Here is a 13,864-nt window from a genome sequence, read left to right on the forward strand (position 1 = left end):
TAATGGGTACACTACTCTATTTGCCCCATTATCATTTGAGAAAAGCTTTTGTTCTATTTTTTGAGCATCTGATTATCACAAGGTTCTCTGACAAAGGATGATTTATATTTAAGATTAAAGCATATATAATTTATTTCATTGAAGTCAATTTTTAAATAGTGTATACCAGTATTCTACATCTTTTGGTTCCACCTGCATTGGAAGGTTTCCTTAGAGCACATCTTGGCTGCAAACTGGAATCACCTGGAGAGCTTGAAAAATTCCTGATGCCTGGGTTCCACCTGGAGAGATTGTGATTTAATTGTGATTTCAGTTTAATTGGTTTTGGAATGCCTGTAGGGTTTTTTCTTGCTCTCAGGTGGTTCTAAGGTGCAGCCAAGTTTGAAAACCACTTTGATTAGCAGCTTGGTGTGGTCTAATATTTCCTCCATCCTTTCTCCTCACATTTGTTTTGTAACAATGCTGAAGGTGGTAAAAAAAAGAAAAGAAAAATGTATTATATTTTTTTGTGTAATAGTTTCATAGAGTGGAAAACATGGGTCCGTCCATAAGCAGCCTCAGGATCCTTTCTCAAGGTGATGAGCGAAGTGCTGCACCTAAAAGTCTGACTCTTGAGGGAAGGTAGTGGTGATGAGTGGGTGGAAATCTGTTCCTTCCATGAGGACTAACATTTTTTTAAAAGGCTAGGCCTACAGGTTGCTTCTGTACCGCCTATTTAGGGGCAGGAGTAAGTGAGCTTGGTCGGAAAGGAGGCTAGTGCCCATTTTTCCTAGCCAGCCTGGCAGCTGCTACAACCCTGGCATTTATAGAACTGTAGATAACCTGGCAGTTAGAACACTGTTCCATTGTTTTCTCCCCACCCTCATCCACCTTTGGCCTGTCTTTATTGCACCTGCCTTGTTCAACACACCACTGCTGATCCTCTGTCTCCATCTCTTATTCATAGAGGATGTGGGGAAGGGAGATTGTAGGGGATTAGTAAAAACTGTTGTTGTTTTTAATAAATTAGCTTGTCTGTTGAACTTTTGTACAAAGTTTTAGAATAGAATTTTTCTTTTAATATTTCAGATGGTCAAATAAAAAAAATATCCCTAAACTTGGTGATATACATTCATCATTTGAAGATGTAGATGCATTTTATTCTTTCTGGTAAGTGACTACACTGTATGATGCTGTCATTTTTTTTAAAAGGGTAAGTATCATTAACTACTTGATTGACTGTTCATAAATCAGTTGAGAGATGGGAGAATCGCAGAACCTTCCCTAATAAACAGAAGCACTCTGTTCAGAAATTAATAAAGGTTTTCACATTATGCTATATTATCTCCTGTGTGATATTTAGGCTTTTATGATTGTTTTTTCAGTCTATTTTCTATTAATCAGATTTCTAGAAATCAAGCACACTGTAGTAAAAAATGAAAATTGAGGAGTCATTTAAATTCAGTAAAAATAAATACATTTTCATTTTGCTGTCTTCCTATTACAAGTACTTGAGTACATGAGGAGGAAGACAGTGCTATTTGTCTCTGTAACTAATTCACTAATTTTTAATAAACAATATTCCATGGCCATTTTATTTTATATGTGCTATATTTTCTCATTAAGTATCTGGTAAATGAAAACATAAAATCACTGTAAAACAAAAATGGCAGAATTTAGCTCTATCAATTGTAGTTGCTTTTACCCTCAGAGGATACAAATCAGAGGTAAAATAACCAACTTGGGTTACCTTAGACTTGGCAGACTCGTGAAGGGGAAGGAGGGAAAGCGTTAACAAGTCCCTGGCAAGAGCGAGACCTCACAAAGAAGTGGGAGCACAGAGTTGGGATTTTGATCTAGGGGTGATGAGTGTATTTTAGATTTTCATACCAAATACAGTGTCATTAAAAAAAGAAGAAAAGACCTGCGCACAGTGTTAGTTCAGTACCAAATGGGATCTATTAAAACAAACTCATCTTGCCATTAATGTTTCTTAAAATTATATCTAAGTTAATTTTAAAGATTTTGTTCATTTGGTTTGGTTTGATTTTATTTTCTGTCTGTCTATATTAGGTATAATTTTGATTCTTGGAGAGAATTTTCTTATTTAGATGAAGAAGAAAAAGAAAAAGCAGAATGGTATGTATATAAATCATTAATAAAGGAAGAAATTTATTTGGTTCTTTCATATTTGTGATGATGTAAAAATATACTACATATATTTTCTTTCATATTTTCTCTTTGTGTATCCTTATTAAATGAGTTTTTTGATATTTTGAGACCTCTTCTCACAAGTTAACTAGATGAGGCCAAATCACTAGTTGGTTAGGATATGCTTACAAGATTGCCAAAGAATAGAACTGTGAAAAAAGCTCAATTCAGCAATTTCTTTTTCGTCTGGCTGCTTAACCTATGTTTTATTGTAGTTTTCCCTGTATGTGTAGGGAAATTGTTTTGACATGAATGTTCCCCCCAAAATTAACCAAAAGTAATACTATGTAGAATCATCCTGTAACTAATATCAGTAGTGACGTAGCACTTCAACCTTATTTACAAATAAATTTATAAAGTATTACATTTTCCAGGTGTACCATCTATAAGTAATATTTTGTTTCCAATATTTTCTATTTTATAGTCGTGATGAGAGGAGATGGATTGAAAAGCAGAACAGAGCAACAAGGGCACAAAGAAAAAAAGAAGAAATGAACAGAATAAGAACATTAGTTGGTAATTATAAATGATTTTTTTTTAATTCTTTAATTAAATGTTAGAAATTCAAAAGATTAACTTTTTTTCTGGTAGACAATGCATATAGCTGTGATCCAAGAATAAAAAAATTTAAGGAAGAAGAAAAAGCCAAGAAAGAAGCAGAAAAGAAAGCAAAAGCAGAAGCAAAACGGAAGGAGCAAGAAGCTAAAGAAAAAGTAAGAAGAAATTTGATGAAGTTGAACTTTAAATGTTCATAAAATCTTTAATCTTCAGATCTATTTAAAAAAATTGTTATCTGGAGGCAGAGAATTACTATGAATGACTTATGATAAGTTGGTACAATTGATAGAGGGATCTTTCTTAGCAGCAGATTCTTACTAAGCAAAAACATGATGTCATGTAAATTCCTTTAATACTGTGCTTATGTCTGTCTGTTTTACATTTCTAATAAATGTTTGTAGAACTTTACTAGGTGCTTTCCCCAGTTCAACCTTCAGTCTTCAATAAGTTGTCACCTTTTTTTCTAATTTAATTTATTAAAAGATTGAATTTTTTAAAAAAGATTATAGAGCAGTTAGGAATTGTAATTTTCTTATTAAAATGATTTTATTCCCCATTATTAAAGCAAAGACAAGCTGAATTAGAAGCTGCTCGGTTAGCTAAAGAGAAAGAAGAAGAGGAAGTTAGACAACAAGCATTATTGGCAAAGAAGGAAAAAGATATCCAGAAAAAGGCCATTAAAAAGGAAAGGCAAAAACTTCGAAACTCATGCAAGGTACGTCAGACTGTGATTGAACAAACGCTAGATAAGTAAATGAAGTTGCTGATTAAACTTAAAAATATTTCTTCTCTCTACTGTGCAAATATAATTAAACTGTTCTACACATTTTATCTCAAAATGTGAATGTTTTTAAATTCACTTTTTAAAAATTTCTCATGTGCATATTCCAGTATGCAACTCTGATAGTTTTTTTTTTTTAACATTGCCATCAAGCCATTTTCTTTTTTTTTTTTTTTTTAATGCAGGAAGCCTGGCTCCATAGCCACTTTTTTTTTTATGCTACTTTCTGTAGTGGTGTTTTTTTTTTTTTTTTAGATTTTATTTATTTATTTTTCCCCCCAAAGCCCCAGTAGATAGTTGTATGTCATAGCTGCACATTCTTCTAGTTGCTGTATGTGGGACACGGCCTCAGCATGGCCAGAGAAGCGGTGCCTCGGTGCGCGCGCACTTAACCGCTAAGCCACGGGGCCGGCCCATCATCATGCCATTTTCAAACCTAAAAAAGCTTGTTTAATATTCTAATAGTCCATATTCAGATCTCCTTGATTATCTCAACAATGTCTTATTATAGTTGATTTATTCAAATTAGGATCTAAATAAGATCATTACAGAGGCTTCTGTTGTGTCTCCTAATTGTGTCTGTAACAGGCCCCCTACCATCACCATCCTCCCCTCCCCCTATTGCCATTCATTTATTGGAGAACCCAGATCAATTTGGTTTTGCTGGTTGCTTCCTTAATGGTGTAAAATTAATTCTTGTCTTAGAAAAAGTTCTTTTAGAAATTAAACTTGGGTTGTTTTTAAGGATCTAAAAGCTTTCATTTTTATCTAAATAAAGGCATATCATTTGGGTGAGTATTGCATTCAAATACAGTTTTCACTAAGAAATATTGACCAAAAAAACCCAAAAGTTTTCAAATGTGGTTTTGTCCAAGAGATGTTCTTACATTTTAAACTGGTAAAATCAGAGACCAGTATTGTTACTTATCACACAGCACTGAATGAATAAATTAATGAAATTCCAAGCTACAGTACAGATTGCCACACAGTATTGTGTACTATACCATTGTAGTTAAGCTCAGCAAGTATGTAAATGCTTCCTATGTATAGAAAAATCCTCTTTCATGTAACTCTCCAGAGGTTCTAGACATCAGTGTGTATATATGTATATTCTAATATATGCCATCCTACACGTTCAGTTAATAATATAATTGAAATTAACCTGCCCCATCGGCAGGCTTCAAAAGAGGTTTAATGAAAATACAAGCAAAAGTTGTCTCTTCAGGCTTTTGGTAAGCAAAAGGAAAATCTAAATAGAAAAAATAAAATGTTTTCCTCAGATTTCACCTAGAACATTGTTTTGAGAAGGATGCAGTGTATCACAATGGTAAAGAGCATGGGCTCAGAGCAGGCTGCCTGGGTTTGGAGTCACTCTCCCCTGACCACTGTCTGGCCCTCAGGAGGTTCCCTCAACTCCTTTGTGCCTCAGCTTCCTTGCCTGTACAATAGCTGAAATAATATTCAGTAATGTTGTGAAGATTAAATGAGAGCATTCACATGCAGTACTTGGCACATTTGGCATATAATGAGACATCAACAGAAAGACTTAAAAAGGCCAATTAGAAAATAGAAAGCTTGAATCGTTCTTAGAAATGATGCATAAATGAGGGTAAAATTTCCAGCATTTAGTAACTCTTTTATTGCTCCTTTCCAGCATGAGTTCATTTATTCATCATCAGTTATAATTGATGTGTGGAAATGATGATAGTATAGTCCCTGCCTTCAAGGAGTCTGCTGGTTAATGATGAAGAATGGCAAGCAAACAGCTATTTTAAACACGTTCAGGGCCAGCCCTGTGGCTTAGCGGTTAAGTGCGCGCGCTTCGCTGCTGGCGGCCTGGGTTCGGATCCCAGGCGCACACCAACGCGCCACTTCTCTAGCCGTGCCGAGGCCGCGTCCCACATACAGCAACTAGAAGGCTGTGCAACTGTGACGTACAACTATCTACTGGGGCTTTGGGGGGAAAATAAATAAATAAATAATTAAAAAAAAAATAAAAATAAAAAATAAACACGTTCAGGTGAGTACTAGGATGAGAAGATGGTCAAGGAAGGCTTTCTGGATCTGGTAGGATTTAGCCAGGTGAAGCAGTATGTGTACAGGATTAGTGATGAGAGAGAGCAGGGAGCATGGAGTGAATGCAGAGATCCAGAGAAGTGAAGTTTAATGAGCCAGATGCAGCTGAAGAGGTGAGGAGGAGCCAGGTCTTGGATATTATATGTCTTGCCAGCTTAAATTTGATCCTGAATTGACTTTGGTCAGGATGCTGAGACAAGACTAGAGGCAGCGAGTCCAATTAGGAGTCCTTTGCCCTAATCTAGGTGAGAGTATTGTGGCTTGAACTAAGGTAGAGATGGTGGGAATAGAAAAAGTCAATGGACTGATATTTAGGAGGAAGAATAGGCTGCTGCCTGTTGGGTATTGATTATATGTTGGAGGAGGTAGAGGAGTGAGGGTTAATATCTGTCCTGGTTTCTTGTAGGGAATACTGGATGAGTGATGGTATTATTCAATGAAATAGAAAACAGGAAAAGGAAAAGGCTGGGGGAAAATAATTTCAGTTCAGGGCACGTTGAGTGCATTGAGACATTCAAGTGAAGATGCTCAGTAGGAGAGTGTATATACAAGTCTGGAGTTCAAGAGTGGGATCATCACAGTGTCATCCACATTGCAGTGGCACTAGGAACCTTGCGAGTAGATGAGATCGCCCGGGGGGGAGGGTACAGAGTGAGGAGGTAGAGGATGGACCCTGGCAAACACCAATACTTAAGGTAGTGATAGAGGAGAGGAGCCTGAGGAGGAGTGACCCAGACAGGTAGGAAGAAAATTAGTGGTGCTTTTGGAAGCCTGGGGAAGTGTCAGCAGTAAAGGAAGCACGGGAACCTTAGTGAGAGCCAGACTGCATGGATTAAGGAAGCAAAGTGAGGAATGGAGACATAAGTGTCAGCAGCCTAAAGAAGCATAGAAAGTACTTTCCAATTCATGTTCATCCAGGCATATCACAATATTCCATTCTAAGCATAGTCTTTAGTTAATCAGAATTTTCCTAATACCTCCTGTTCCTTAACACATTATCTTTTTCTTTAATTTCACATTTAAAATTTCTGGTAAATTTTACTGTTTAGCATACACTAGACAAAAGAGGCAGCCTAACAAAAGATTTTGAGTTGTTATACAGAATTTCTTGATTCTTAAGTGGTTCTCTGAGGAATCATTCTGACTGTCATAACATCCAGAGGTCTTCTACACCATCACCTTTTTTCTGTTTTGCTTCTCTGTCCACTTGGTAATGCCGTTTTATTGCTCTGGTCAGGGAGAGCCCTGGGAGGTGCCCTGGAAGTGTGGATGTTGATGGTCACAAGGCCACACGTTCACCTCAGGAACCTCTTGAGAACTGCACGCTTTGTCATTGTGTTTATGGATGTATTCTTGAGTGTCAGTAGATATGGTGAACATGTTTGTGTTCATGCTTCCAGACCTGGAATCACTTTTCTGACAATGAGGCAGAGCGGGTTAAAATGATGGAAGAAGTGGAAAAACTTTGTGATCGGCTTGAACTAGCAAGGTACACCTATAGAACTGCCACTGAAGTCTCCTCTTGGGCTTAGGATAAAGTTTCACCCCTTTGTTTCCTTCAGCTTACAGTGCTTGAATGAAACACTCACATCCTCCACAAAAGAAGTAGGAAAGGCTGCTCTGGAAAAACAGGTAATAGCAGAACACAGCACTTCTACCTAATTTAATTTTGCTTATAGTATTGCTCTCACCTCAGTATTTCCCCACCTAACATATAAAGATAAAGTGTCTATAAAGATAAGAGTGTCTCATTTCTCTGGGTGTCCCTCACTATGCTTTGCTTATATTAAGTGCCATTGTTCATTGAAATCGGATTTAGTGTGTGTGGTTGTTACCATGTAGAGTGTTTGATCTGTGGTGTCTAGCACATTAATAATAGTTTTTTCAAAATGATTGTTAGAAAAAAATAATTGTTTTGACTATTCTTTGAGCATTTTTGTAGGCTAATAACATTTAGAACCAAAAAAGACCTTTGTTCTGTCTAGTCTACACCTTTTGTTTCACAGATGAGGAAACAGGCCCAGAAATTCAATTCAGTGCAACAAGTATTAGTACCTACCATATATAGCACTATGCCTAGGTGACTTGGAGAAATGCCTAATGCTATTGCTGCCACAGAGGAGTTCAGGAACAGTTATGCTGATGAGAAGAGAAAAGGCCTAAGGACCGAAAGATGGAGGGCCCACAGTAAACGCTGTAGGCTAGACAGGAGCTGCCAGCTCCAGGTTAGAGTGGTCAAGGAAGGCTCAATGAAGGGTTTGGGCCAGCCTTGAAGGATGGACAGGGTTAAAGTGAAGGTCAGGGGAACAGCATGAACTATAAAATTCAGGTAGGGGTAGAAAGTCAGGGGGAGAGGAAGTTGGTTAGGAGAAAAAGAGCCAAATTAGGCAGGTTTTTAATACCATGGTGACTAGTTTCCATTACTGCAGATCTTTGAATAGCAAAGGGTTAACACTGTACTATTAATCTGGCATTTGTAGGCAGGATGCATTAGATAAGTATAAGTGACTACTATAAGTAGTCACTTATACTACTATAAGTGACTATACTATAAGTGATAAGTATAAGTGACTACTATAAGTAGTCACTTGGACTAGGAGAGTGATGATGGGAATTACTGGAATCGTTGGGACTTGGTGACTGGTTCTAAGGGACTGAAGTGGGAAAATGAGTCAAAGATGACTCCAGGATAGCAGCTGACAGAAGCAACAAGATCAAGTAAAGATTTTCTTCTTTTTACTTGTGCATGTTTGAAGGCATTCTGGAAGTGACAGTATAAAGGGTAGAACTTCAAGATAAAACAGGCCACTTTGCTATGCCTTTACCTTTTTGTAGAGAATAAAAGATTATCTGCTGAAAGAGTGGCTATGAGCTTAAAGAGAGGTTTGAAATGGCCTTGTGGGTGTATAACCCAGTGACTGTAGACTTGACAAGTAGTGTCCAAGGCACATGGAAGTCACAGGATATGAATACAGGGTAGGTCAGGCCGAGGGTGGTTCTTGGTCCCTCAAGCAGAGCTATGCAGCCCAGAAGCCAGAGTGAGGAAGAGCTGATGCTGGTTTCGAGTTGGCCTGGCGGGAGTGCAGGGTCATTGTCAGGATGATACTGAAAGTTGAGAACCAGAGCCCCAGCCAGAGAGCGAGTGTAGAGTAGCAAGATGCTTGAAGTCCCTGACTTACCTATGATATTTGTGTAGATAGAAGAAATAAATGAGCAAATTAGAAAAGAGAAAGAGGAAGCTGAGGCTCGCATGCGACAAGCATCTAAGAATGCGGAGAAATCAACTGGTGGAAGTGGAAATGGCGGTAAAAATTGGTCAGAGGATGATCTGCAATTACTAATTAAAGCTGTGAACCTCTTCCCCGCTGGAACAAATTCAAGGTACTGGTTTTAATGAAACTTCTCTTCAACACATAGTAGAGCCCGGGGATAATGTAGACAAGCATCCAAATAGCAGCACTGGTTATAGCAGAAACTTTCAGAGATGTGCTTGAGTCTAGACAGACTACCTTTCAGTACAGTCTGTGCCACAATGGAAAGTGTGGAAAGCAGACTGCATTTTGAGCCAGTTTACACCGACAGACAGACATATATACATACGTACAACAGGATGCCTTATCTATTGCTCAGGAAACTAAAGATCATGAGACATAAAACTTGACAGTCATGTTGGCTTATTCTATCACGGCTTATAGTAGGGACTAGGTTTTGTGTTCATAGTCTTAGTCCTTCTTTGTTGCTTCCCACCTCAAACTGGAGCTTACTCCAAAATCTGAGTCTAAAGCTCCAAGAAGCCTTCGAGATCCAGCCTCCCTCATTCCATAGATGAGGCTGTGTTTTCAGAATGATTTATCTCCTTGAGTATGTGTCCAAATGGCAGTATACACAAATGTGATTTTATTTCTGTTGATTTATACATAGAATCTATAAGGTTTAGTACAGACTTGAAACCAAGATTATATACAGTTGATTTAAACATGGGAAAGGAAAAACTATAGTCCAGACAATAGTAATAGTTAGACCACCAATTTAGAGCTAATTCTGTAGATACTATAGCTAACCCTTCTGCATTAAAAATGTATGGGTCTGGGCCAGCCCCGTGGCTTAGCGGTTAAGTGCGTGCGCTCCGCTGCTGGCGGCCCAGGTTCGGATCCTGGGCGCGCACCGATGCACCACTTCTCCGGCCATGCTGAGGCCACGTCCCACATACAGCAACTAGAAGGATGTGCAGCTATGACATACAACTATCTACTGGGTCTTTGGGGGGAAAAAATAAATTAAAAAAAAAAAAAGTATGGGTCATTCTGGTTTTTGGATTTTTGTCCCTTAATTTCTTATTATATCCGTTGTTCTAGATGGGAAGTTATTGCTAATTACATGAACATACATTCTTCTTCTGGAGTCAAGAGAACTGCCAAAGATGTTATTGGCAAAGCAAAGAGTCTTCAAAAACTTGGTGAGTTAGTTTTGCCGAATCAGTTTCTTTGCTACCTTGAATACATATTTTAAAAATAACCTATGCAAGTTAATGAAAGACTAAATGAAATGATCTGTAATATATTAAAATTTTTTCATTTCTCAGACCCTCATCAAAAAGATGACATAAACAAAAAAGCTTTTGATAAATTTAAAAAAGAACATGGAGTGGTGCCTCAAGCAGACAATGCAACACCTTCAGAGCGATTTGAAGGTAATTAAATTTTGCTTTTCTATAAATAGAAAATGCTAGCCATGTATCAACAGTAGGGGAAGATATACAAGACGTAGGGTCTGTGTTCATAATGATTGGAAAATAAAGCGTTTAGCAGACTGGAAGATGTGAAGCAAGCGTATTCAGGACGTAGATTTACTTCAGCTAACACCAGTGAGAACTGCAGTTCTTCCATTTCACAGGCCTTTAGGGGACGGGCTGTGTTTGCTTTGTTTACCAGATTTTACTAATCAGTGATAAAGGATATTGGGACAACTGAAATTTGAATGAGGTCTCTGTAGACTAGATATATTTTATCAAGGTTAATTTTCTGATTTTGCAAAATACACTGTAATTATGTAAGAAAACGTCCTTGTTTAAGGAAAAACATATTGAAGTATTTAGAAGTAAAGGAGCATCATGTCTGCAACTTACATGGTTCAGAACAAATTATGTCTGTGTATATCTAGAGAGAAAAAGAATAAGCAAGTGTGGTAAAATGTTCTCATTTGGGGAATCTGGGTAGAATATACAGGGATTCTTTATACTCTTCTGAAATTATTTCAAAATAAAAAGTTAATGGGGCCGGCCTGGTGGCGCAAGCAGTTAAGTGTGCCTGCTCTGCTGCGGCAGCCCGGGGTGCGCCAGTTTGGATCCCGGGCGCACACCGACGCTCCGCTTGGCAAGCCATGCTGTGGTGGCATCCCATATCAAGTGGAGGAAGATGGGCACGGATGTTAGCCCACGGCCAGTCTTCCCCAGCAAAAAAAAAAAAAAAAAAAAAAAGGACAATTGGCAGATGTTAGCACAGGGCTGGTCTTCCTCACACACGCACAAAAAAAGTTAAAAACTGTTAGGGTGCTGACACTGTCTTGGGTGTTGTAGCTAATTTGATTATGCTGGACCAGTTTGTTTCAAACTACAAATCACGACCCATAAGTGGGTTATGAAATCAGTTTAACGGGTCATGAATAGAAAATATCAGAGAACATTACACTTGTGACATAAGTATGTATTATTTGTGAAACTTTTGTTCATGTATATATTTTGGTATTTTAGAATCTGACATTTTTTGTTACTGTTGGGTTGCTAACAAAACAAGTTTGAGGGGCCAGCCCGGTGGCATAGTAGTTAAGTTCATGTGCTCTGCTTGGCTCAGGGTTCATAGGTTCAGATCCCGGGTACGACCTATGCACTGATTATCAAAGCTGTGCTGTGGCAGGTGTCCCACATATAAAGTAGAGGAAGATGGGCACAGACCTTAGCCCAGGGCCAATCTTCCTCTCACACACACACACTCACACACACAAAACAAAACGAAGTTGGAAAAACTTCTCTTTCACTTCATGCATTTGTGAGCCACCAATCCTTTCTCCCTAACTCTTGGATATGCTTTCCATATCACAGTTCTAAATATGTTTTGGGATCAACTAATAGCCTTGACTCTACAGGAGAACCTGTCCCTATCCTCCAACAGTCCTACTTTTCCTGTATTCTTAGTCTGCTTTATTATCCCAAAATTTCAGTTTGTAATCCCTCTTCTAATATTTTCAGTGTTCCATAAAGAGGAAAAAATCATTTTGTGGTTGCTAAAATCAGGGGTGAGTTTTTTGTCTAGGCTGGGCATTATTTCGGCTCTTTGAAGAAAGATAAGTAACAGTGGAAGTTTCAGAACACTTGGGGGTTTATTCTCCTGCTTCCCTATGCACTCCACAAAATTATCATACAACATTCAGATATTAGCACGCTGTTCTCAGCCCTTTCTTGTGGGACTTGTTTCCATGTTGGAGGCCAACACTGGTGGTCGTGCCGGCAGCCAGTCTTCTCTCCGTGAGGAGAGAGGGGTGACACTGTGAGGGCAGGGGTGATTGGCAGTGATAGTATCTACGCATGACTCCTTTACCTCATTTATGGGAATAATGGGCGGGCCCTTTTCTCTTCAATGCACCAGTAAACTGCAAGCTGGCACCATTTTTTTAAATAGTGATTTCTCATAGGAAGTTTACAACATTAAATGTTTCATTTATTTTGATACTGTGAAGTAACTGGAGAAGAGCAGAAATGAACTAAATCTGTTGGTGTTAAATGTGGGCCTCAGACCAATAAAAGGAAATTCCACTAAGGGCTTCCTGGAATTTAAAAGCTGACTTCTAAAAAGCTTCTAGGGGCCAGCCCAATGGCGTAGCGGTTAAGTGCGCGCACTCGATTTTGCGGCCCAGGGTTCACAGGTTTGGATCCCGGGCGCGGATCTATGCACTGCTTGTCAAGCCATGCTGTGGCGGTGTCCCATAGAAAGTAGGGGAAGATGGGCACAGACGTTAGCCCAGGGCCAGTCTTTCTCAGCAAAAAACAAGGAGGTTTGGCATCGGATGTTAGCTCAGGGCTGATCTTCCTCACAAAAAAAAAAAACAAGCTTCTAATCTGCCTGCAAATACAAATTCTCTGCCTTGTTTTGAGTAGGTAGATGCTGCTGTTTTTCACTTTGTGTGTGTGTGTGTGTGTTTTTAATTGTACCAGATCTCAGAGGATACAGTTTCAGGTGGTAGTCAAACTACTGGTAGGACAGGTGCTTCTGCACTCACTGCATGGTCTGAAATAACTAACCTGCCAGTAGTCCATTAACTTAGAATAACCCAATCAGTTTTTTAACCATTTCACATTTTCATTTTTCTACAGAAGGGGGCTGTGTAATATTTATATTCCTATGTGTACGAGAGGTTTTGTCAGACGTAAAAAGTTTAGTTTAGTAGAGGAGCTCAGCATTGGCTCCACATGAGTTTAGTGGATGTGGTGAAAACGCCACAGTAGAACACGGACTCTAACCTCACTTTGCGTCTCTTAACGCTGAAACCTTGGGCACTTGGCTTAATTTTGCTAGACTTGAAGAACGAGAATGGTTTCCAGGGTCTCTTCCAGCTACAAGTTTTATGGCTGTGAGGCAGCTCTTTTCCCTATCCTGTAAGGAATTAGATTTATCAGAAATCTTAAATGATTTGTGATTGTGTTGTTGAACCCAACAGTCCAACTGTATAATTTAAATCTTATTTAAAAAAAAAAAAAGTCTGACAAGTATAATGCTAGGTTGTAGAAGACCAGCAATATAAGGCAGATCTTCTAAAAAGCCTTTGAGATATTTTTCTGGGATGTGAGCTATCTAAAGTTTTTTCTGTCTCATTAACACTTAGATGTGTGTGTCATCTTTAAAAGTTTGTTCAAAATTACACATCATCACAGATTTGAATGGGCACTTACCAAGATAGCTGTACATCAAAAGACTCATCCAGGATAGTGTTCCAAGACAACTTTCTTATCAACTAGGATAAGAGTTTCAAATAGTTTTTCTTAAACAGGTCCATGCACAGATTTCACCCCTTGGACAACAGAAGAACAGAAGCTTTTGGAGCAAGCTTTGAAAACGTACCCAGTAAATACACCTGAAAGATGGGAAAAAATAGCAGAAGCAGTGCCTGGCAGGACAAAGAAGGACTGCATGAAACGATATAAGGTTATAGATGTTTAGAGTTTGTAGATTCCATTATCATTTAAATTATATTTTTGTGCTTATTTGA

The 13,864-nt window shown here is 38.5% G+C and overlaps 1 protein-coding gene across 3 annotated transcripts in view; it reads left to right on the forward strand.

The window, feature by feature from the left end:
* Positions 1 to 13,864, forward strand: part of DNAJC2 (DnaJ heat shock protein family (Hsp40) member C2) — a 31,560-nt gene that overhangs the window by 17,259 nt on the left and 437 nt on the right. For all 3 annotated transcript variants that reach the window (XM_004439315.3, XM_014794464.2, XM_087441941.1), the window contains 11 exons: positions 1,069 to 1,149; positions 2,053 to 2,118; positions 2,615 to 2,706; positions 2,782 to 2,903; positions 3,314 to 3,463; positions 7,006 to 7,094; positions 7,168 to 7,237; positions 8,802 to 8,986; positions 9,961 to 10,061; positions 10,188 to 10,295; positions 13,646 to 13,800. In XM_004439315.3, coding sequence (XP_004439372.1) covers positions 1,069 to 1,149; positions 2,053 to 2,118; positions 2,615 to 2,706; positions 2,782 to 2,903; positions 3,314 to 3,463; positions 7,006 to 7,094; positions 7,168 to 7,237; positions 8,802 to 8,986; positions 9,961 to 10,061; positions 10,188 to 10,295; positions 13,646 to 13,800 — 1,219 coding nt within the window. The remainder of the gene's footprint in view (positions 1 to 1,068; positions 1,150 to 2,052; positions 2,119 to 2,614; positions 2,707 to 2,781; positions 2,904 to 3,313; positions 3,464 to 7,005; positions 7,095 to 7,167; positions 7,238 to 8,801; positions 8,987 to 9,960; positions 10,062 to 10,187; positions 10,296 to 13,645; positions 13,801 to 13,864) is intronic.

This window comes from Ceratotherium simum, chromosome 1, assembly GCF_057802395.1.
Source record: "Ceratotherium simum simum isolate JZ-2026a chromosome 1, ASM5780239v1, whole genome shotgun sequence".
Lineage (NCBI taxonomy): Eukaryota > Metazoa > Chordata > Mammalia > Perissodactyla > Rhinocerotidae > Ceratotherium > Ceratotherium simum.